The 23,301-nt window shown below is 43.2% G+C and overlaps 1 protein-coding gene across 1 annotated transcript; it reads left to right on the top strand.

The window, feature by feature from the left end:
• Positions 1 to 566: 566 nt before the first annotated feature.
• On the top strand, positions 567 to 23,193 carry LOC138603642 (transmembrane protein 163a-like). The gene is made up of 8 exons (XM_069675515.1): positions 567 to 821; positions 2,947 to 3,066; positions 9,378 to 9,421; positions 9,528 to 9,619; positions 14,997 to 15,093; positions 20,858 to 20,969; positions 21,160 to 21,301; positions 22,165 to 23,193. Exons 1-8 carry the CDS (start codon positions 629 to 631, stop codon positions 22,223 to 22,225), a joined length of 861 nt encoding a protein of 286 aa, XP_069531616.1. The 5' UTR covers positions 567 to 628; the 3' UTR covers positions 22,226 to 23,193.
• The last annotated feature ends 108 nt before the right edge of the window (positions 23,194 to 23,301 follow it).

Raw genomic sequence — 23,301 nt, 5'->3', positions numbered from 1 at the left:
TCAGGTTCATCAACATGTACACTAACTAGCTACCGGTTATCACTTTCAAAATAAATAGCGAGCACGTCGTTGATTTGGACTCTGAAAACTTCAAATTGAAAACATTTAACTACCAGTGAAAGAAGAGCTAAGGTATTTTTTACAAACATACATGTTCTCAATTACATACACACAGTGGTTTTACTTGGACAGACTATAAAGTAGCCTGCAGTAGACTATATTTATTCGTAATGTAAGATAGCCTGGTTATTTCCTACACCATTTTGTGTACCAGTGATAGTCCTTTTGACTCCTCAGTCATAGTTAAAGTAGTCTATAGAGGTGAGATGAAGAAACAAACAAAAAAACATTCGTGTCTATTGTATATTTGATTTAATTTAGACATTTTGGCAATCCTTTTTTAGCCGACAAAAAGGCATTTGTTTTGAAGTCCACACCTCCTAATTTCCGGTACTATTTCACCTTACAGTGTGTGTTATTTGGCGCAACTGGACCTGCAGCCCTGCAAGAAGTCTCCCTCCCTCCCTCCCTTTCTGTCTCTGGGTCTCTCCCCAATTGAAAGCCCGCACTTCTCGCCCAGGTGTGACATTTTTGGAGTGCCTCACTGGAACCGCAAGCCGCCGCGAAGATGACGGACCCCACACCGCCAGACCCCACCGCCGTCCCGGACCCGGTTACAGTAGTGGACCCCAAGGCGGTGAACGGGCAGTGCGAGCAGGCGGTCCCACTGGAGCCACAGCAGCAGCCCAGCACAGAAAGTCAGAGAGACGGTCTCAAGATGGACCAGGAGATGAAGATTACAGACAGCATGGAGGACGGAGGTAGGCTGTGTGATATGTTGAAAGTTGAGGATGCCCTGTCGCCAGTGCGCACATTGTGCGCAACACCATGGAGAGTAGCCTGTTTTTGTTATTCTGTTACTGTAAATCAATTTAACCTTCAGTTAATTCAACTGAACTTTTATTTCCTATAATTTGACCCTAAATTTGTCAAACTGGGCGCAAACAGGACAAGATAACAGACTGACACCTTAATGATGTGGTCAGAATGATACATTATTAACAGAGCTGGGAGAGAGTGCGATATTATGCATATCTGCATTCAGCCTCAAATACTGTGCGGTGATTACAGGTTTTGTGAATAAATTAGTGGCTTGCCTTTGGGGAAGTGAAACCCACAGGCAGCCACTGAAACAGAAGCAGGTGTTCCACATTTTAATTATGGCACTGGTTTGCTTTTTTATTTGTTCCTGTGCCTGAAATTAATCAGATATTTGCAATAAGATATAGATACATTACGTTAGTTTGGATAACATCTTGATAAGAGGGTGTTAATGGAGTTACATGGAATCAATTTTAAAGACCCCACTTTACCCTGATAAGAGGCTAACATGTTCTGAATGTTCAGGGATCATCAGAACGATCCTGTCAAACGTACAAAATGTTCTATTGAGTGGACAACTCAATCACATTCAAGCCTTTGCAAAGTCCTGGTCATACCAAAGTGAAAAATGTGACAAGACAAACTCAAACAGGGATCAGTAGAGAGTTATGAAGTGACTGCACATGTAATTTATTACTACAAGGACTTAATAAGGACTGTCAGCATATCATTGACAGGTTTACAGTGTGGCTATGAGGCTGGCACTGTTGGTCGAGCGGTGGCATTCAACTACTGGATTTGATCTGACATGATGTTTAACACATTTTCAGTTCCCAGAAGAGGATGAGGATGAATCCTACTTATTTTGGTGATCCCTTTACTTTCCCCTTTTGCCACCATGAGATTAATGATTGTGATTTGATTGACCAGAGTTTGCGTAATTAAAGAGGGGGTATTATGCTGTGTCATATTTTAAGACATATAATGTTACAATGTTGGATGTTCAGACTAAACGTGGGTGAAGTTTCAGATCTGTAGGTGAAAGTATGTTGGAGTTATCCCCAGGCGTCTCAGGCTTTCAGACAGTTTTTTCTACATGCTGCACTTTGTGATGTCACAGGAGAGCTGGCCAATCAGAAGAAAGTGGGCTTGTAGTAATTGGTGTCAAAGTGTCAGAGTTTCAGAGTAGAATGAGGGCTGGAGCCGATCCCAGCTGTCATTGGGCAAGAGGCGGGGTACACCCTGGACTGATCGCCAGTCAATCACATATAGAGACAGACAATCTTTCACTCTCACACCCAAACTTACGGGCAATTTAGAGTCACCAGTTAACCTGACGGGCTTTGGACTGTGGGAGGAAGCCGGAGTACTCGGAGAGAACATGCAGATTCCACACAGAAAGGCCCACTACGTCCGAAGCAGGGTTCGAACTAGGAACCTTCTAGATGCGAGGCAACAGCGCTAAGAGAAGAAATGTGTAATTATATTACAGTAACACACAAAACAATTTGGGGATAAGTATTTTTCCCAAGGCCAGCTTGAGATGCAGACGGGAGGAGCCACCGATCATAAACCAGTGACATTCCCAGCAGCCTCGGTTGTGCTTTGTGTTTAGTGCTAATCATCATATTAAAATGAATGCTGAAAATCAGCACACTTGCATTGTCACATGTCTGATACTAACCTTCCCTCCGATACTAGTGGAATAAAAGAATTAGCATATTATTGTTGGAAAAACATGTTGACATTTTGCTTTAGCTTTGGGTGGCATTGCAGCCTTCACACTGCGCTGCTGGTTGTTATCATTACATAATAATTCACCTGACACCTGTTGATTCACACTCACTGACACTTAATACCGCATTTTAGGCAGCATCAGAGGCCAATATGATGTTGGTATCGGTATAAGAACAACTTATTTAATATTGAAGCAAATTGCCAAAGCTCAATCAACACTGTGTTTAATCATTCGGCAACACAAAGTGACTGAACAGACAATGTTTGACTTAATTACTGTCACCAAACCGCATCTCTGTTTACTATGCCCTGTGTTGTCGCCTGCAGGCCTCCTGGAAAGCAGCATGCGCCTGAAGCCTCACGAAGCGCAGAGCTACCGCAAGAAAGCCCTGTGGGTGTCCTGGGTGTCCATCGCCGTCACCATCGTCCTGGCCATCGTCGCTTTCAGTGAGTAGCTCTTCGGATCGTTGACGAAGCGTGTGACTCACAGGAAGCGGTGCTTTTTTTGCGGTTTGAGTCAGGAAACAACGATGAGTACTGACGCCTGCAGTTCGGTCCTTCAGTTGGAGGACAGGTTTGTTAATCGCTGTGGCATCCAACCGCCTGGTTAAACCACAACATGAAGGACACTCTACTTTGATAGCCGAAGAAAGCAACACGGAACATTTTTGCTTTGAAGAGTGTGAATTCAACCTTCATTCTTTCTCTCCTTTAGGGGAGGACAGTTTAAAGCACCTGTCTTTGTCGTGAGCGTGTTTTAACTTTGTGTCAAGGCCCCTGCGTTGATGCGATGACTCATTCCGGGCTTTAGGATCGAGAAGACGCAGGGCGGATTTGTTTCTGTTCTTTCAATTCTCTGCAGGTCAAAGGTTAGAATATAACTGATTCACTTTGATCTAACTCAGGAGGTGTTTCAGTGTGTCTGTGACGCTGCATTAGAAGGCCTTCAAATCATTCAGGAATTATTGTCCAGATGCTGCAAAATTCAAGATGCTTCTTCCTCCTCTGCAGTAAACGCAGATTAGTTCTTGACAGATGCATAAGTAAAGAGAAGCTTTGCTGCAGTGGTTTGCAGATGCACAGAGATATAAGAGTTTCCTGTTATGCTGAAGGCTGAAGAAACACGTCATTCATCTCCTTGACTCAATTTTTAAAGCGAATTCGGCCTCCCCGAAAAAAACAATTTCCACATTTGCAAACCGGCCATCTCTCTTCCCCGAGCGTCTTTTCATGCAAATGTCTTCATTAGACATTTTTATCACATCGCCGTAGTCTTGCAGTCGCTTGTCACATCTCGGCTGCTCCTGCTCATAAATGAAACATGGTCCTGCTTGCAAATCAGCTGAGGAAGAGATGAATGAGGCCGGAGCAGCAGCAGCAGTGTTTCCAGTAAACAGTGACATATTTGTTAGACTCTCTCTTCAAGAAATTGGAGGAACTGAAGAAGTGGTTCAATAATTACTTAGACTTGTTTGCAGGTGAAATAGAAAATCTGCTGCTCTGCACAACAATTAGTGAAAGGCCCGTGTTGACCAGTTGTCGGAGTGATGAGGGGAAACATTTTGTCCTGAAAATCAGAGCCCCTTCCTGAGCTCAGTCTGTGTTTGTCTGACATCTTGCCCGCTTCCTGTTCTGATAAGAAACCCCTGTTACAGAAGCAAGACAGGAGAGGCCTGTCTTACAGCTTCCTTCTTTGTGGTGTGTGCACTAAGCCGTACGTTGCACGCTGACAGACGTTTATTCATCGCAAATCCAGCCCAGTCATGCATGTTTCGGTTGCAGATGTGCATATTTGTGTTGTGGTGAAACAATGTTGCTCAACGCCCACGCTCCCTCTAATCAGATAGCTGCAGATTGACAGCATATATTCTGTTGTTTAGTCAGTGTTTAAGATATAATATGATCATCACCGTGCACCTAAACCTACGCAGAGCCTGCATCTACGTCTCTGAGTGACACTGTTGAATTAGAACATTTATGAGCAAGCAATCAACGGCACCAGTTGCGTGTGTGCTCATTTAACAGCCATCAAAGCGTCTGTAAAACTGTCACTTATATTTATATAAAAGCCTATGTGTACTGAATGTAACGCATGTCCTCAAAAGAGAGTCACAATGTAAATAAGGACGTCTTTAAAGTGCAAAGACCGTGTAAGGGAACCAGACAGGACAGGGCTTTAACATGTAAAGTAGGCCACACCTAATGAAGCAGTTCAAAAAGGACGATAATAATGGACCAGCAATTTTGTGTAATGACCTGAGTTATAAAAAACATAATGGATTAGATTTGTGTTGACAATGAGGTTAATGTAATCAGTGCCGTTTTAGCATTTTAGTTATTAATAGGAGCAAACACACAAGTGGCTGTATTGCAAGCACAGCATCAGCAGGCCTTTAAAAATACATATTTAAAAGGTTCCTACAGCGGGGTGTCTCCTTTGGAAGTACAGATGTAAAGGGGTTGAAAGCTGAGCAGCAACATATGTTGGTTAAAACATGAGCGCACTCTAGGAAAACAGCAGATCAGAGGTCTTAATGTGCGCTAAGGGACGCTCAGCGCTCGACGCATTCCAAATATCAAAAGCTAACGTTACTTATATAGCTAGCTAACCGGTCTGGAACACAAATAGGATGAAAGCCGAAACATCGTCTTATTTCAGGCGACCAGATACTTCAAGTGATGGCAGTGAGAAAGAGGCTAGAGCCTAGATGCTAACGCTGATGGGATTAAGTAGCTAAAGCGCAGCCGGCTAGCATCTTGTCCTCAGTAAAGCTGAGCACAAACTCATTTATTTGTTCAACTGTGCTATAATTTTTGGCTTTCTTAAATTTTAAATAACTGCAGTACATGTCAAATATTCAGTCTGCTTTTATCAGTGACTTAATGTTATGCCCTAAAAACGGAGCGCGCAAGCTAGCTGCTCAGAATCTTGCCCCAGAGCTCAAAGCCACCTCGGCAACAAGGCAGGCATATTTATTAAACAGGTCCAGATAGATATCGCTAATAATTATAATTAAACAAACATTTGACAGTTAGTGGCTTAATACACTTATTTGCTTTATTACTAAGAGTAACATGCTTTTATTGCTAAAGCTAGTCACAACAGGAGGACATGAAAACAACTCTTAAATTTGTCCGTGTCTTCACCCTGTCCGAGGCTGCCGTGTGCCCGCCCAGTCATCACCACCTGCTGCCGTTTCCTGTCAGACATACATGTTGACAGAATGATAGCTGCTGGGTAACATATCCTGTAAAACATTAGCATTAGTCAAACATGCGTGAGGCTCCTATAGTGTGTCTGTGTGAATTCTGTTAAGGGCAGGCAGGTGCAGCTTTATGTTTATCTTTCGGACATAGAATAGCATGTTTAATGGACCCACACAGGTGAGAGGGGTTAGTAGCGCAAACATGTGAATTTCAGAGATGTTGAGTTATATTTTTGGTCCTGTCTAAATTACCAAGATTTCAGCAAGTCACGATTTCTGTCAGTCTGGCTCCAGTCGATGAAGAATTCCACCTCCCGCATGTTGTGTTGTCCGCCCGCCTTTGTAGAATGAAATATGTGGAGTAGATCTGAGATAAATGAATGAATGAATATTTAATGGCGCGCCTTGCTGCTTCTTTAAAAACAAGGCGTTTGCATTGAACGGAGAAACAAACACCATCAGCCCACCGACTGTAAAAACAACAAAGCGTTGCACTGATCTGCATGAAGCTGCTTCAGAAACAACCCAGAGCTCGGACCGTGTTTTATCTTCTTCTCGCTTCTTTCGTCAGATCTAACAGGGAAGGAGGAGACAGGGAGGCGAGAGACCCCGTGTGTGTGTGTGTGTGATATCCTGATGCGAGGCCGGAGCTCCGTCCCCGCTGACACCGTACCGGCTTTCTTGGGAGCCAATTAGCAACCGCCGGGTTTAGCTTTGACAACCGCAGAGCCGCAGCAGATTCATTTACACGCAGTTTCTCCCTTTTGCTCCTAATGAGGGAGGGAAGGAGGAGACAAGGGAAGGAAAGATTTGGACCACCAGTTTATGATCCAACTGAAAAATCATCATGTCACCTCACAATCCTTCACATACAAAAGAAGCCGCCTGCTTCCTTTTACCGTGTTATGTCAACTCTAGCAGATGCACCTCGGTGTCGACACAGTCCCTCCCTCTCATATTTACCTTCATATGAACAGCTGTCAATTTCTATTTGCTGCCTGTCACAACACTGCGAGCTGGGACACAGGGTTCGGCCGGTTTCTTGACAAGAAGAAAAACTCCACCCTGGAGGAGATCAACGATAGCGCCAGGACCGCAAAGGCCTCACGAAGGCGTTGACTGTTGTGTTAAGGGGTGTTTAGATTATGAAGATGACAGTGAGTTACATGAGTAAAGAGAGCTAATGTGCATGGTCCAATGAATTCCAAAAGAACGTGACGTTTGCTACCAAAACTATGAATGTAGAGTGAGAACTTTTCTCCACTCAGGTGTCAAAATTTTACACCCTCAGCCAAAATCCGACTCGCCTCACGCACACTCTCGGTACGATCCCAGCTGAAGCTGCGTTCGCATGAAATTCGTGTAAGCAATCAAAACTCCCATTCACCCAGATAAATACCGCTTGTCGTGTCCTGTTAAAACTTTACACCGCACGATTTATTTTTAAATATTTGTGTTGTATGTTCTCGCTTCGGTACGGAACTAGAAGCGCACATACAGAAGGAGAAGTATAAGAAGAAGTACAAGAACATACACTGACTTGTGCTCTGCTTTTTTCCGCTCTGTGCGCCTCGCGTTTTTGAGGAAACGCTCCGAGCGCCTCGAGTTGAAAAAACTTCAACTTAAAGCAGAAAAGCACCCGACGTCATGGGCGTTTTTTCTCATTGTCCAATCGGATGAAAGGAGAGGCGAGCCTTCTGTCAGTTTACAATGTAACAGTTAGGTTAATGACGGCTAATGATTCTGTGGTTGCCTTAACAACAGTAGGAAAAAAGAAGCCGCCCCCAGCTGCTAAAACGCGCTCTGTCTGATCGGGTGTTTACTTCCACAACAAAGGCAGTGCGGTGCGCCTCGCGTTTTACAGCCTGCAAAGCGCGATCTGTCTGATCGGGCCCTCATACAGCCTCTGCCTGAAACGACTCAGTCAGCTCTGCCCCTTTAAGAAACCCCGCCCCTTGTCCTTTGACAAAGTAAACTCTGATGTCTTTCCCTCACAGCCAAAGAAACACTTCCTTAAAGACATTCGTAACCAACTTGACAGGCAGATGCCCAAATATAGAGTTCCTCCACTTTGTGACATCACAAAGTGAAGCGTCTTTTAGCAGGGGATTACTCCTACATACTTTTACCTACCGATTTGAAACTTCACACATGTTTAGTTTGGACACCCAACATTGTAACAGTATATGTCTTAAAATGTGAAACAGACAATTCCCCCACTTTAAGCTTGCGGGATGGCATTGATAATTACCTGCATTTTGCACCTTTAAAATTGCGATAGCTGCCTTTTAAACTTCTGTGACCAAGTTTGTTTGCTTTTATAATTACAAATTACATAAATCATTCCTTTGAAATGGAGCCTGGAACAAAACTAGGCTAAAGAGCGTAAGAGAAGATGCTGTTGTTTCATCAGTTGTTTAACACAGCTTTCTTGCTGCATCTCTGCAGATCTCTGATATCATAGAAAAAAATCCTGCTTACTCATTTGTATTCAAGGTTTGTCCATGTGTGGTTGAGTGTTTGCAGAAGCATGGGAAGGCTGCATCGTTTTTGTCGAGGGGAAGAACAAGATTGCGCCTACAGCCCAGAGAGCAACTTAATGTGGATGAAGTAAAATGAAGAGAGGATGACGAAAAGGGGAGACATAAAGGGGAGGAAAAGAGACAACGGGGGGGCAGAGATAAAAAAAGAAATGATGATGATTTCCTGATCGTTGCAGCAGAATGAGAATGAGCGACTTGAGGGGAAACACAGAGAAAGAGGAACCACCCAAAGCTGTGTTTCTGCATGCAGGGCTGAGGCGAGAAGCTGGCCCCCAGTGAGTTACGCTAAAAATAAACCAGAGAGGAAGGAGGAGGATTCCTCCCCTCTATCTCTCTGCATCTTTCTCTCCTTTGTCTCTCCTTCCTTCTCTCCTCGCTCCCTCCCATTGCAGGTGTATGTGTGCACACAGCGGTTGTGGCTCAGTGTTTGTTTTCGACACATTCACAGATGACTGTTGTCAGGCCAAAACAGGCTCATTAGATCCTGATAACAAAATTACTCAAACAACAAAATGCGCCTCATCCCGTCTGACAGGTTTGCTGCACAAACTCATAAAAACTACAGAAGCAAATCGGCATAAAAGTGCACCTCTCGTCTGCACTTACATAATGATCATCCATCACTGCGGTTAATCGGGACAGGACCCAGTCAACAAGGAAGTTCTCTTTTGAATGACATTGACATTTTTTTATTTGGCAGCAATCAGCCTATTTTTGTTTGTGTACAAAGGCAGAGGCAGAAAATCTTCATCATGCTGTCAGCTCTCCACAAAAAGGCTGTCAACTTTGTGTTTTAATACAATAACGCTCCTGTGAGCAAACAGCAGCTTGTGAAAGGAGACGAAGTGTGGGTTGAACAGAGACCCCTGCAGATATTTCTGAAAAATGCTTATACATATTAAGAAGTTTTAATTAAAGGTGGATGGATGGATTCTCTACTTAATGAGTGACAAACAGAGCTATTATGTGACAGGCATGTTAAATCAATGTTATTCTCTCTTTCTTGCAGCTGTTTCCATCATGCGCCACAGCGCTTCAGCTTTTGGATTTGCCGTAAGTTGACTCCAAAGCCCGCACTACACTAACGCTACTACGGCTAACTGCATACGTTGTTGTGAGGAGAATGTAAAGTGTCTGTTTTGTTGTGTTCATGCTGCAGTTTGATGCCACGCTGGACGTGTTGTCCTCTGTCATTGTACTATGGCGGTACAGCAAAGCTGCAGCCGTCCATTCAGCACACCGTGAATACATGTAAGTACAATCTACTTTAAAATTAAATCACTTTCAGTTAAGGGTGTCCTCATATACTTAAAATACCTGAAAAAGTTTTGAATTAGACACAATATATATATATATATATATTAATTATGTAGGATATTAATACTTAATTAACGGTTTGCACACGTGAAGGGAGGTCAAAATTAAAAAGCATATGTCATGAGGGAAGTTGTAGATTGTTCCACAAATATCGCTCAAATATATCACAAATACAGCAGAAATATTACACAAATGTTGCACAAATATTACACAAATATAGCACTAGTATTGCACAAATATAGTAGAAATATTGCACAAATATTGTACAAATATTGCACAAATGTTGCACAAATATCGCTCAGATATCGCACAGATATTCCACAAATATCCTACAAATATTGCACGAATATCGCACAAATATTGCACAAATATCGCACAAATATCGCACAGATATTGCACAAATATTGCACAAATATAGCACTAGTATTGCACAAATATTGCACACATATTGCACAAATATCGCAGAAATATTACACAAATTTTGCACAAATATCGCACACATATTGCACAAATATCGCACAAATATTGCACAAATGCTGCACAAATATCGCACAAATATCGCACAAATATAGCTAAAACATGTCCATATGGTTTATGTAGGTCTTGCCCTTGAAATAAATCATTTGCATTCAAGTGCCTTAGATTAAGTATTTACAGTTTAACAAAAGATAATCAATATTAATAGTTTAACACGTCAAAGTTAAGAGGTTTGTCAAAAAAGTAGATCCATAATCTTGGAGGTTAACATAAAATAGCATTGCCTTATGTTCCATTTATAGATTTCTGTATGATAAATCTATGTTTTGGGGATGATTGCCATGTCAAAAGATCACTTGCAGACACCCTGCAGCTGTTAGTTGTGTGTGCTGTCTGCTTTGTCCTACTGAGGAGTGTGTCACACAGAGGGTCTCTTCAGCTCTGTCAGCCTGGGCCCCCTGGGACCGATCACAGACGAGTGCCTCCGTCTTATCTGTACCTGGCGGAGAACGGTGTGTGATTGTGTGCGTTTGTCGAGGTCAGGTGGGCTTTTCAGAGCCTGCTGAATGGCCACTGACTGTTGGCAGCAAGCGGGCGACTGAAAGAGAGACAGAGAAAGCCGAGTGTTTCAGATGAGTCTTAGCCGTACCTTGGCTGATACACAACAAATAAAATTTAACCACAACAAAAGCATCTGTTACTGTATGAATCAGATAAAATAGAATTGTCAGTATTTATTTTCTTACTGTCAGAGCAGCTGGTCGGTTCATACAAGGAATCTATCAGTCCCAACACACACACACACACACACACACACACACACAAATCCACACCGAGGAACTGCTAATTGCTGCTGAGATGAAAGATGAGATCACGTCCTCTGGAGACGACGCAGTCAGAAAGACATCAAAAGACATGAATTCAACCGTGACATTCTGCAAACAGTAAAATACATAAAATGTTAGAAGCATTTCCTGAGGAAAACAAAAACATTTAAGCCTCTTTTGGAAACATATTCACAAGCTGGCTGCAACTTTCTTAGACTACATTATTTTTTAAATAATAGTTTTACTTTTTTAAGCACTTTTTTGGCCCGAAGATTGACAACCATTCTTTTAACGTAAAACCATAAAACATGTGCTGAGTAACAGCTAACCTCCAGGATGCACCACCGTCTGTTAGCATCCGGCCTGCTAGTCATCAGTCTTCTCCCCGTGCCTATTTCCTATAGTCGCCTAGCTTCCAACGTGCTAGCCTCCGGCCTTCTTACCTCCAGCCTTCCTGTCTCACGCCAGCTAGCCTGCTATCTATTTTGTTCCTGCCTGCCACAAGCTGAGTAGCCTGCTAGTTAGCCTGCCACATGCCTGTCCTGAGCTAGCTCCACCAACAACTGCCTGTTCTGAAGCCTCTGAAAAATGTCTGTGGACAGTTTGATGAAGGATCAATGATGATGATGATCAACCACCGTGACATCCAGCAATCAGCTCGGGAAGGTTCTCGCCGAGCCATTTCACAGGGTCCCTTGAAGGCCTCAGAAGAAAGATCTTTGGCAATGTCTGCTGCCCAGCACTCCAGAGCCTCCACTGCCCAGTGCCCCAGGGACTTCACTGCCAAGCCTCTCAGAGCCTCCTCTGCCTATCGAGCCTCCGCTGTCCAGCACTTAAGAGCAGGAACACCTTTTCATGTGTCTGCTGACTGCTGTTACTGCTGCTGAGCTGCAGCAAGAGACTCCTGTTCCTGCAGCAATGTTTTGTGGTGGTCTTCAGCAGCTTCCTGTCTCTGTGGTTGCACCAGCGTCTGGCCTCTGGTCCATCATTAAAAAGCCCCTTGGCTCCAGCCATGGTATGCCCATCCTGCACACTGCCTTGATCCCTGATTCCTCCCGGAGCAGTCTCCAGGTTGACCGCCACAGCTCGTCGCCTGCCTGGCTCCTGCTCTGCCTCAGCTTTGCCTCAACATCGCACCTATAATCCTCACATTTTTTCTTCAGCCCCCAGATCCTCAACCCACCTTTCTTTGTTTTCCTGACCAGCTGTCTGGGACTTCTGGAATTCCCACTTCCCAAGGTCCCTTGCCGTTATCCACCTCCCCCCCAGAGGCCCTGTTCTAGTCGTTTCCTGACCTTCACCCACCAACCTGCTCGCCACTTAACTCATCATCCTCACTCAACATCTACTGGACGACTCCATCTGTTTAGTTGCCAGTTCATCCTTCTGTATCTACCAAAGACACTGAGATGATTTAAGAGATAGATTATGCGGCAGGGCTCTGATGCTCTTGGCAGCCGAGCAAGCAATTAACAGCTGTGAGAGCGTTAAATCTTCAAATTAAAACTTTCACATGAAGTCACTTTTTTTGACGGCAGCCTTCATTCTGTCACTTCAGCAGCTAATTGGACGATTCGGACAAAGTTCAGGAAGCTTCTCAGGCGGTAATTGGCTTCCACGGAGCAGCCAGGCTTCCCCCTGGATCACACAGACGCAGACACAAACACGCAGATACATGCGGCGCTGTTCTAAAACATATCTGACACTAAACATGAGAATCAGTGTTTTTCTCTTTAATTTTTTTATGCGTTTGTGTGTGATGGAGGATATAGAGCTCCATAGTGATGCTCAGGTACACACCGGTTGCCTAGGTAACAAGCTTGAGATATGTCAAAACCAGACAAATTGGGGAGTTTTGTCTCCAAATGGAATATGGCACCCCGAGAAGCAAACACACCTTTGCTTGCATGCTGCACAGGTAACAATGAGGTGTTGTTGTGTCATTGTTACATCCACCGAGCGCAGGAGGCAACAGGGGGGCTTTTAGAGGGGATTGAAGGCTCCCATGGTTGTGTGCGTGTCCTGCTGTGGACTTCCTAGTGGGATGTCGGGGGTTGCCTTGGTTACCTCATCCGGTCAGGACACCAGAGGTGGCTCGCTAGGCTTGAACTGGTAGCCATGCATGACCGAGGCAGATGCTCCTGTTGTTCTGTGTCTCCCTCTGGATGTTGTTCATCGGGGAAAGGTTGTTTAAGGACATCTGCTGTTTGTGCATCAATATTTCATTAGTGATTAGTCGAGGGTGACTTCAGTTGTAACGGCCCTTTTTAAAGCCAATGATAGGACTGTCAATCTTGGCGTCTCCTCTTATCTCCTGTCCTGAACATGCATGAGCAGCGTTCTATAATGCGTCCTATTAACTGTCAAACATGCACTGTGAGTCTTTGTAAATATGTTTAAAAGGCTATTTAGATTTGCTTTGTCTGACACTGGCAGGCATTCAAAATAACTATATGAATAATCAACCATCTCGCTGATGGTCTGGTTTGCTCTTGTTGGTCATACGGAGGCATCAGAATTAATTCCAGTCTGTTTCATAACAAGCTAAAAACTCTGTTACACCTAGATGCTAACGCCATGCTAGCAGCTCTGTGAGGCTGGAGGAAAAGTGGTGCATTGAGTTACAATGTTACAATTTCAACAACATCAACAAGGCCAATATCCTCATCCTCATCATCATGAATATCCTTATCAACAACAACAACATCCTTAATATCATCAATATTCAATATCATCACCAAATATCGTCAATAGCATCAACATCATTAAGTACGGTGGCCCTGAAGTGCAAATCACAACGGCATTAACCAAACCAGAAAAGGTAGGTACCCTCGTTTGGTTAATGCCGTCATGTTTTCTGATTTGCCGTTGTGATTTGCACTTCAGGGCCATCGTAATTAAGTGGCACGCTACAATGCTAAAAAATATTTAGCAGGTACATTGTTTTCCACTTTATTTATCTTAGTTTAGCATGTTAGCATGCTAATATTTGCTAATTAACACTTAAAAAGTCGACTAAATGAGTAATAAAACTGACCAAATGATTTTGTAGATTTCAAATACTTTGTGGAGATTTGCACCTGACTTGATCAACAACACGACTAAATACCCTCATACATCCAGCTGAAAAAAAGTGGTCTGGGGGGTTTAGTAACTCTTTAAAGTGGAGCTGAAACGACATTTCGAGAGTATCTAGCTTCCGTATCGTGACGTATTTCCGAGTGAAACAGGACGTGCAGGCGGGACATATCATTAGAGGGATTTGATTTGATCGTTGAGAAGTGGGCGTAGACAGACGTTCTCCACAGCGCAGTAGCTAGCTAACTGACCGAGCGTTCTTGGTGCTCTGCGGCTAAATGTTGCAGATTGATTGGTTTAAATTGTTTGGTGCTAACTTACGTGAGCACGCGTGAAATTAAGTTTTACCGGAAGAAAAAATTATCGGATTTTAATATAAGAATACGAAGATATTGATTTTCTGTATTTATGTCGGCCGATATTTTTAAAGGACTTTAAAGGATCATTGAAGTTCATGGAAACGACTTGTCATGGCGATCAAATAAAAGAGATATTTCACAAAACAAACCAACAAACAAAACCCAAAAGAAAAGCGATTCTCCTGATTGCAACAAATGAAAAATAAATTATATGTAATTCATTTTTAAAATGTAACACACTCCAATAGTGGCTGCTGATCTGAGCCTTGACAGCTGAGGCTGGTCCCCTGTCCCACACTCATATGGACATTAGTTGTGCCTGCCTCATGAACAATTCATACCTGATGAGGTCAAACAGGCGGAAATGTTGCAGTAATAAATATATAGGAGCTAATTAGCAGTTAGCAGAATGTTGCGCGGATGAGACATGAACTGCTGCAGGATTGAAGTTGGTGTTTCTTGAGTAGCTGCAGCATTTTTCCGATGAACGCAAACTGCATTGCACGTGTCTCCACTTTAAAACAAACAAACAAAAAACAAACATTTTATTTTGTCTCTTTCCCTCCGCAGAGCCTGCGTTATTCTGGGGGTGGTTTTCATCTTGTCCTCCATATGCATTGTGGGTAAGGCCATCCACGACCTGGCCACCAAGCTGCTACCTGAAGTGGTAAGACTTTACAGATCCTCATCACATAAAAAGCTGCATGAAAACTTTTCTGTCGACATTATTAGAATAGAGTTTACTATGTTTACTGCAGTGTGCTGCTGAATAAACAGCTGAGCAGGGGTCAGCGTTCGATTCAAACTGAAAATGGAGAGTGCTCTGGATTAAAGCAGCCACCATATGGGACAGATTATGTTATCCATTTAGCACTTAGCACACATTAGCATCCTGCGTCACATTATAACATCTGTTTAACTTTCAAACAGGGTCACAGCAGGTTCTGTCCTCGCTGACGCGGTGCAGGCTGAAGCATTCACGCCAAAAATGTGGCTTTTTTTGGTGGACTTTGGTTTGTAAAGCTTTGCCAGAGAGCAGAAACACTTTGTCCAGCCAGGAATCATCTGCTCTTAACTCCGTCGCAGCACCAGCCTGCCAGACACCAGGATTTCACTACCCCCCCCAAAAACACAGGGACATGTTCGTCTTGTATTGCTTTGAGTTTAATACAAGACAAACATGTCCCTGTCTAACACGTGAACCGGCAGCTTTGGCGCCTCGTGGTGCTGGTCACAGGGGGGTTAGTGGGTCAGGCCTGTCCGAGGCTGAGCTGTGAGGAGGAGAGTTACCGGTGTCAGTGTTGGTACTGAGCTGTTGGAAGAGATCAGCTCCTTTTACTACACGCAAAAGAAATAAAGTTGAGATTAATTGAGCCTCTTGATTTGGCACTCCTTTGTGTGGACCGCAACACATACGTGTTACTACGCCTGCAGCGCACGGTGTCGGATCAGCTGTTTGTGTCAGCGGTTTGTAGAAGAGACAACACACTGAAGAAAATACAACATGATGGAAACGACAAAGTGCCGTTCACTACGGGGACTACAGGACATTGTTTTCCTTCATGCTGTGAAGTGTTTTGTATTGTTGAGTGATAATGGAGTTAGATAGCAGTGGCTAGCTGCGCTAATGTAAACATCAACACTCCAGGTGCAACACTGAGACAGTTACATGCCTGCTCCGATCATTTTTCTGAAGAGGATTATACAAACCAACGCCGAGTGATCTGGACTCGTGCTAAAGAGCAATACTGTATTCAACCGTCAGGAATGCTAGCACCAAATAAAGCTAGGAAAGCTAGCGGTATCTCCAAATATGGGCCGACCGGACAACAGATTTCACCTTGTTTTCAACCACATTTTAATGTTGAAATCCTGGTTGGTGCTCACTGTGTAGGTTGGAAAGCTGCATCTTTGTCCAGTCTGCAATAACAGTCATAGTTAAACCTACTATTAGCATTCATCAATATTTTTGCAAAGGCCTTAATGCAGTCGTGATACTCAAGGTCAGTCATTCCCTATTGTCAAGTTCAAACACAACAAAAGTTGGTGTTAGAAAGAGAGAAGGAAGCGTAATGGCGTCTGTTCCTCCTCTGCTCTCAGATTATTCTGATTTAAAGTGGCAGTGTGACCGAACAACCCACAAGTATTGCTTCATCCTGATTGGTGCACAGACATCCTTACCCCTCAACGATGCTCTTCCCAATCAAACAATCCAGCTTGTTAAAAAGTGCATCCCTAAAACTAATGAGTTTCCACACAAACAGCACTTCCAGACTCAACATCACATTAGCTTGTGCGTTTTTTTCCCTTTGAGTGTTAATGTATGTGCGACACAACAGTGTCAACGCTGCTGCTGCATGAAGAATGTCACAAAGAGTTTTCACACTTCCTGGAATAGCTTCATCACCCTGTTGCCAGGTGACGAGTCATCTCTATAGAAATGCTGTCAAAGACCTAAAAGTGATGAAGTTCTGATGAAACAACTCATTTAGCCTTAAATGATTGATTAAGTGCTTTATTGAATAAACTGTAACCACTTTACTCCTTCATGAATGTGGTGAAAATTAGCCTTAGCATTGATTTTATTTAGTGTGTTTGTGAGAGTCAAAGTGTGCATGCGCATGAGTTCTGATTGGACACACAAAAAACTCAGTGCGCCACAGTATTGTGCTTAACTAAGCAGCTATAGCCAGTTTTATAAGAATGAACTGATATTTGGCAACAAGCCTTTAAATGGAAGTCTGTCAGAAACTGATTATTAACATTTACAATGAAGTACGAGTCAGTAACGGTTTGTTTGGGGCCTCAATGACACGGAGGATGAGGCGGGCACACTGAGTTCTTCCCAATGACTGTATATATAGATGGACGACGCGTCTCCATCTGTTCTCATTGTATGAAATTGATGCCAAAATATCCCCTGTGACGGGCGCTGCCATCTTGCGCTGGTGACGCCATTTGGAGCCAGAGCTGCGCAGTAGAGATCGGTGGGTGGAGCCGCCGTAGCCACTTCTGCTAACCCAAACACACACTTAACTTACAGAAAAAACAGCAAGGATCCCACACGTCGGCGTGTTTAACAGCTTCTCCTGTTGGTCTGAAGCAGACGTTCACATATATGTAAACTTCAATGACTGTAGTGATTGTTTTACTTACGTCTCCTCTCACCGTTTCTCCTCTACTCTGCTAATCAGGAACAGATCAGCTGCAGGAGCTGTATTTGTCAACAGAGCTGTCAATCATCATTTTTACAGCATCAAATAACAAATTAAAAATAAACGTTTCAGAAAAATGAACACTTGGACGTAAATCAGCATGATAATAACTAACTATAATGACAGAAACCATGTTTGAGAAACATTTATTTGGCGTGTATTTTGATTTTACAGTTTGACTCATGTCCCATCTGTTAACATGGAGGAGGCGGGCTTTATGAGCTATACTGCAGCCAGTCAGCAGGGTGCGCTCGAAATGTTTTGGCTTCACTTTTAGGGAGCTGTATTGTCATCCATCTTTTTATACTATCTATGGCTGTGTTTAAAATGCCGTACTATATACTATATACTATAGTACATACATTATATATTGTTATCTACATACATTTTGCAGTATACTACGCCAGGCAGAAGTAAACAATAACCGCTGCTTCTTTAGCTATAGCGCCCCCTTCTGCAGGAATGCTGCTGCTGTGCGTGACTTCATCTGCCGTTGTGACGTTCCAGCGCTTTGCATTGTGGGATACAGTAGGCGAGGTAGACTGGTCCGATGCATACTGGAGATTTTCTCTGAATCAGTACAAACTGCTAGTATAGTATGGCATTTCGAATGCAGGCTTTTAGGGGCGGGGTTTCTTAAAGAGACAGTACTGACAGAGTCATGTCAGTCAGAGGCTGTATGAGGGAGCACAGAGCATTTTTTTTAACTGTTAATATACTGCCTTGTATTATTGCAACCTTCTTTATGGTCATATTTCTATGAAGAATGTTGGGTGAGTGTTAGCATGAGTAAATAGAAACTGTAGCTGTCTGCGCTGCGGATCAAAACAAAAATATATCATGATGAGAAATGCAGAGTTTCAAGTAGCCTTTGCAACTCACTCAGACTCAATACGTTTTCAAACCTTTTATTGATTTATTGGGCAAACTGTGTTTTCCATTTATTCATGAGTCGCTGCAGCGGGGGAGAGAGACAGGCCTGACAGACAGTGAGCACCAACGCAATAACAAAGGCAGAGTGTGGGAGCAGAGAGGAAGACAGAGCGTGTTGTTCTGAATCGACCGGCTCCTTTTCTGTCCTCTTCTAGACTGGAGCGTCACAGCTGAACATATATTTAGTTATGCCCTACTTTGTACGCCAATGTTGAAAATGAGGTTTATTTTCACCGCCTCTCTCTCTTCCTCCTTGTTATGAAATGTTAATAAGGTAGGCAGCTGCTTAGGTATTCAGTGGTGGGAAGGAGGCAGATGATGGAGACGGAAAGAGGGGAGTGGAAGAGGAAACATGTGGAGGAGGATGTTTGGTGTTCCTGCTCAGCTCGTCCTCTGAGCCCAATTAATGTCAGTTAGCATCCCAGTCGAAGCTGTCGCCTTACATATCATCGCTGGTTTGAAAGTCTTTAACACTTACCAGGATTTGTTTGGAGTTGGAGAAACTTTGAGCTTTCGAAATCCATTCAAAAAACACAAGTTCCTCAACTCATAGCAGGTTTAATCTCTGCTTAAACAATTTAATCCATAGCTGCTTGGTCCCAGGCATTACAAATGGTCCATACACTTGTTGGCCCTCCTGACTCCTCCCCTCCAAAAAGGCAGCAGAACAGTTTGTTTCATATTCTGCTCAAGGAGGTTGTTGATCGTAAATGTCAAGCACTGTGTTCACATTCTAGGCAGGGTCTGTTTGTCATGATCGCTACCTCTCACAGACACGTGTGTGTGTGTTTGCGTTTCCCTTCCCAACCAGTCAAAATGTCAGCTCAGACACTTTGAATGTTGATTAGAAGGCCACGCCGGGTTTCCCAATGGCGCTGTTTATTTTAGACAACTGGATGCACAACTTTCCAAAATAACCGTGGTCCACGATGAGGTGTCAATTAAGGTCCCAAAATGTAAATGTTCTATGTGTCTCTCTATGAAATCTCTGAATACAGTGAAACAAGATGTACTGTTTACTTCCTAAAATATTTAATCCTGAATACTTGCTCCTGACCAACCCAGTTCATGGTGATAAAATAGACTTCTGTACCTTGGCTACATGTTGAACCGTAATTAAGTTTGACATGTGACATTTAGTTTGTTATTGCGAGTAATCCACATGATACAAAAAGTATTTTTTTGTACTAAAATACTACTCCTAGACATTTTTTGGAACCAGAACACAACCTAATCTGGTTTTATGAAAGTTCACAAACAAATCTGAATCATCAGCATACAGCTAAAGATCACAACCACCTGCTGATGTCATATAGTTAACATCTGTTAGGAAGAGTAAGGGCCCGAGGATTGATCCCTGTGGAATCCCACATGACCACTGCTTTATTAAATGACAAACTGAGAAACTACTAGGTTGTCATATAATAGCCTCAAATATATTCCATGAAATTAAATTATACAAAACCTTAGGAATGATGAATAGCTCTCATTAGAAAATGTGTTTACGTGTTGAAATGTTAATCTCAAGGATAATAAGCTATTTAGATTTATTTCCACAGCTGAGTCACAGTACTGACTCGGGTTTTTTTTTTTTTTTAAACAGCATGCTGATGATTTTTTTCCCCTCATCTCCTCTTTGATGTCTGTGAGCTCACCAAAGTAGCTTTTCATGGCTCCAAGGCCATAGTGCAATATTAATGTTGCCGCAGAGGCACTGAGTGCTCTGCAGCTCCCTTTCTCCTCTCCGATCCATCCCTCCCTTCTCTCTGTCCGTCTATTGTGCATTTACATTTGAGGTATTTAGCTGATACTCATTCCAGTGAGACTCAGATTAAGTTTTAGTTGACATAGCAACACATTTGTTGAGCATTATTTAAGTGAATGGTCAAGAGGGGAGGTCAGGTGGCGGTGTAGTGCTAGACCACGTTTCTGAATAAGCTGTACAGCAGGGGCTACTGGGATGTAGTTGAGGTGTGGATGTAGCTGTATTGAATGGTTACTGAGGTCTAGAAAATACTAAAGTGCAGCTTAATTAGCTGGAATGACAACAAATACAAAGGTTGTAGGTTTAAGTTCAATCATGTTAGCTTCCTGGGTGACACTTTTATTACTGTCATTATCATAACGAACAACAAACAAACTGTTGGGCCTCAGAGTCATCCTGAACAACCAGTGGTGAACTTTGATAGGGGACCTAGAATTGAGCCTTGAGGGACACCAGTGACATAAACAGGTGGAGAAGACATCCAAATGCCTCTCTGTGCTCCTGTCTGTTTCCTTCAGGATGGATTCCTGTTCAGTGTGTCCATCATCAGCGGCGTGGTGTGCCTCATCCTGTCTATCATCAAGTTTATGCTCGGCAGGGTGCTCACGAGCAGAGCCCTCATCACTGATGGTAGGTGTACACACAGGAGACTTTCGGGTCACCTCCACTCACATATGTGTAGCAATGGTTCTCTACTCATGAGGTTGTCTTTTAAACTAAACAAGGGCTGCATTCCAACACTTAGCCTTCAAAATCTTTACCAGCTGTCTTTGTGTACAATGTTTTTGAAAAGAAAAACAAGCTTGTTTTCTCTGTCTAGCGTTCAACTCACTGGTTGGGGCGATCATGGGGTTCTCGATCCTCATCAGCGCTGAAGTGTTCAAGCACAAACCGAACGTGTGGTACCTGGATGGAACAACAGGCGTCCTCATAGGCCTCATCATCTTCGCCTACGGTGTCAAGTAAGTGATTACTAGTGGTTATTACAGGTATATTTTACAAATGGTTTACCTTTATGTATGTCTTTATCTCATAACTGTCACTTTAACTTGTCACTTACTCCTACATACTCTTATTTTATTATTATTATTGTTTATTAGTTTGCTTGTAAATTATTTGAATGTATGACGATTTAATTAGTCCACATTTTATGGCCCAATCCTCTATGAACTCTCTGGAAGATTTAAAGCTACAGTAACAGTAATAAAGCAGTTATCTATTCTAGACTAAGTATTCAAATTACATAACATTCACAAATGTTCAATCTGGTCCTCTGTCAGGATATATCAGGGCGATTGATTAGCTTAATTTGTGATTAATAATGATACCCCACCTCTCACCCAATGACAGCTGGGATAGGCTCCAGCCCCCCGCGACCCTGAAGAGGTGATGGAATATAGACATTGTCAACAAAATATACAGGATGCCACACGTCTCAGTGATCCCCAAAGTTCCCCATATGAAGTTGATACAAATCTGGGTGTAATAGGCCCAAAACACGGGACGCTGGATTAGCTCAGTGGTTAAATCGAGCGTCCCGTGTTTAGAGGCCATCAATCGGAAGTGCTCGTGTTTCTGCGGCTGGGGCAGTCGCATGCAGAGGAAGCCTTTCGGGGCCTTCCCTCTTGCCTTCGTCCCCCAAAGTGCAGACTCCTCGACTCTCTCTTCCCTGTTTCTGACACTATCCACTGCCCCCCCCTCCTCTGAATAAAGCCATAAAAGAGGCCGGAGGGAAAAAAAGGCCCATAACAGCATTCTTATATATCTATCAGGCGCTAATCTCCCCCCTTCTAAATCAAGCTACTCTCCTCTTCTCCTACTGCAGGCTGCTGGTGGACATGGTCCCACGGGTCCAGCAAACCAGGAACTACGAGCGTTTTGAGTGAAGCACCGCGGAGGAAAAGAAAAGAGGGAGAACAGGAGGGCTTGGGAGGAATGGATGGGGGCTGACTGACTGAAAGACAGAGGGATGGGAAACAGGAGAGTCCCGACAGTCTCTCCACAGACAATCACATTGAGTCCTCGCCGTCTTACAGTCCTCCTGTTTTTAGGATGCAGGCCGATGATGACAGGAGGAGGTTCTTGGTACCTTTATAAGTGTTTTACAATTTGGTGTACATATATATCTTTATCTGTCTTTTAACAGTGAGGCTGTTCTATCATGCCTCCATATTTAACAGTGAGAGGGAGTTAGAGGAGAACAGGACAGAGACGAGTTGGACACACGGACCCCGAGCGTCCATAACTCCTTAAAAGCATTTTTTCTTGATGTACGATACCTCAGTTATCCCTCATTGCCCTGTCAACACACAGCAGTTTATTTTTCCCAGGGTTCCTAGAGGCCTTCGCTCAGCCGTGCAATGAAACGTCGCCGTGTGTCTGAGTGATGTAGCTGATGTAGCGGCGGAGTGTTGTTGGGTGTTCTACCTTTTTTTTATGACTAGATAGGATGTGTCAATACAATGCACGTGTGGGGAGCAGATGTAAAAGCACACACACACACACACACGCGCAGAGGCTCAGTGACGTGTGTTTTGCTGCTGACAGTATTTTACCTGGAGTTGGAACTATTTAAGGAGCTGCACAAAAAACAGAAGGATAAATAAGTGACACTTAGCTTGTTTGTTTTTGTTGAAATTACTCTATAGTAGAATTTGTACATTCACAGCTTGCGCCATCTGCTGACCTGACGAGGTACTACACAATATATTTAATACAGCTTTGAACACAGACTTCCTTCAGATGAACCTTTGCACCTGCTTGCTTTTTAAATACCTGTGTCAGCACAGAGATACGTTTCGGTCATGTCTCTTTATCTGGCAACAGATCTACAGCTTTCTGACCTCTCCTGAAACATTCCTGACTAACTGGATTTACGCCGTCTTATATTTGTGGAAATTAAAAATGTAAAGGTTTTAGCTGGCTCGACTGGGCCAGATGTTATAATTATGACAGTTTATAG

The sequence above is a fragment of the Semicossyphus pulcher genome, unplaced genomic scaffold (genome assembly GCF_022749685.1).
Source record: "Semicossyphus pulcher isolate SPU_LCO1_2020_fin unplaced genomic scaffold, fSemPul1.0.p SCAF_24, whole genome shotgun sequence".
Classification (NCBI taxonomy): Eukaryota; Metazoa; Chordata; class Actinopteri; order Labriformes; family Labridae; genus Semicossyphus; species Semicossyphus pulcher.
This window is presented reverse-complemented; position numbering and strand designations above follow the sequence as displayed.